Source organism: Mus caroli, chromosome 1 (assembly GCF_900094665.2).
Source record: "Mus caroli chromosome 1, CAROLI_EIJ_v1.1, whole genome shotgun sequence".
NCBI lineage: Eukaryota > Metazoa > Chordata > Mammalia > Rodentia > Muridae > Mus > Mus caroli.
Window position 1 is genome coordinate 180,856,614 of NC_034570.1, and position 1,891 is coordinate 180,858,504.

General features: G+C 46.2%; 1 protein-coding gene across 4 annotated transcripts in view; it reads right to left on the reverse strand.

Moving 5' to 3' along the window:
- Window positions 1-1,891, reverse strand: part of Tatdn3 (TatD DNase domain containing 3) — a 17,857-nt gene that overhangs the window by 6,865 nt on the left and 9,101 nt on the right. For 3 of the 4 annotated variants that reach the window (XM_021165518.2, XM_029482774.1, XM_021165533.2), the window contains exons 6-7: window positions 1,419-1,528; window positions 814-869 (exon numbers count right to left, since the gene is read on the reverse strand). In XM_021165518.2, coding sequence (XP_021021177.1) covers window positions 814-869; window positions 1,419-1,528 — 166 coding nt within the window. The remainder of the gene's footprint in view (window positions 1-813; window positions 870-1,418; window positions 1,529-1,891) is intronic. The other variant, XM_029482778.1, reaches the window with a different exon arrangement.

Sequence of the window (1,891 nt, forward strand, 5' to 3'; positions counted from 1 at the left end):
AAGGTGCATTTCTTATTGATGATTGCACTTTAACCTTTGGAAAAGAACTGTGTTCAGGTTAGAGAAACCAGAGCAAATGAGCATGTTCTTTGCACACGATGGCCACATCTGCACAGTAATGCTGCTTTGTTATTTAGTTATCATTTTCATATATTAACTCATGGTATATATGTATTTGTACAAGTACCATGTGCCACAGCAGAGGTCAGAGGACACCTCCCCAGAGATCTGAGAATTGAACTCTCGTCATCAGGTCTGCGGGCAAGCCCCTCTACTATCTGGCCCCCAAAGCAACAGACAGAGAACAAGCCGACCACGAGCAATGAGTCCTTCCTGCTTTATTTTCCCTTGTTGGAGCCAGGGGCTGGAGAGATGGCTGTGCAGTTAAAAGTACCCGCTGCTCTTGCAGAGGACCTGGTTGAGTTCCCAGAACCCATAAGGCAGCTCACAGCTGTCTATAACTCTAGTTACAGGAGGCCTGATGCCCGATTTGGGCCTCTGAGGACACCTGGCACAGATGCAGTGAATGTGCAATATATGCAGGCAAAACACTCAAATACACAAAATTAAAATGAATAAATAAATCTTAAAAGATAAATAGAAACTGAAACTTCAAATTTTCATTTGCTCCAGTCAAGCCGGACGGACACATAATTGCACAAAACAACCTTGTAAGTGCTAGCCTGGCCCACAAGCTCATCCTGGTGGGCTCTCCTCCCCTCTCCATGCAGCCCTTGTCTTTCAGGGATCAAAGGGAGACGCACTTGCTCCTTAGGCCCCCCACTGGAACGTTAGGGATATAAGTATAAGCACCTTGTTCACGTAAGAGGCTGATGGTGGGTCTTCCAGCTGAGCGTGAGTGCACGTTTCTGTTTAACAACAGCAAAATTCCTTTGTTGTATTAAAATAATTCAGGAGGTCAGAGAGATGAGTCAGCTACTCTTGACACCAAGGATAGGGCTTGTCCCTGGCACCCACATGGCAGCAGCTGGTTAACAACTCTAACTCCAGTTCCAGGGGCTACCAGGCCCTCTCCTGGCTCCCACAGGCATTGCACAAACATAGTCCACAGACACACATGCAGGCAAACACCCACACACTGAAAGAATGAATTTTAAAAAATAACTGGGGCTGATGAGATGGCTCAGTGGGTAAGAGCACCCGACTGCTCTTCCAAAGGTCAGGAGTTCAAATCCCAGCAACCACATGGTGGCTCACAACTATCCATAACGAGATTTGACTCCCTCTTCTGGAGTGTCTGAGGACAGCTACAGTGTACTTACATATAATAAATAAATAAATACATACATACATACATAAAAATAACCAAGAGAAAAAGAGAGAGAGAACTCATTTCAAGAGGACCAACTGCTAAGGAATTTGCTGTGTAGCTATGAGTAGAAAGACAATTCACCCACAGAGGCACATTTAGCCTTTTGGCCAGTTGGACTTGTCTGATTAGGACTTGTCTTTGTTCTTCCTTCTCCTCATCAGTGCCGGCATATCTGGGGGTGAAGTCTAGCCCCACCTGCAACAGGAAGACAAAGGAGAATCACATGTCCACGTGCCATGAGCCCAAAGAGAGTCGGCACACTGACCTCAGGCATCATTACACAGCAGCCACGTTAGAGTGTTAGCCACGTAGATAAACGAACACAATAACATAGTTGAAGTTGACGTCTAAGTTGTTTTACATTCCTCTTGTGGGGTTCTACAGTGTTAACATTCACTGTGTATGCCACGCATCTCAGCTTGGTGTAGCAGCCCTGCATGCATTCAGAAGTCAGGCGGGCTCACTGCACTGAGAGCAATGCAGTTACAGAAGACCACTCTCACTGCACTGAGAGCAGCACAGATTACAGAAGACCACTCTCACTGCACTGAGAGCAGC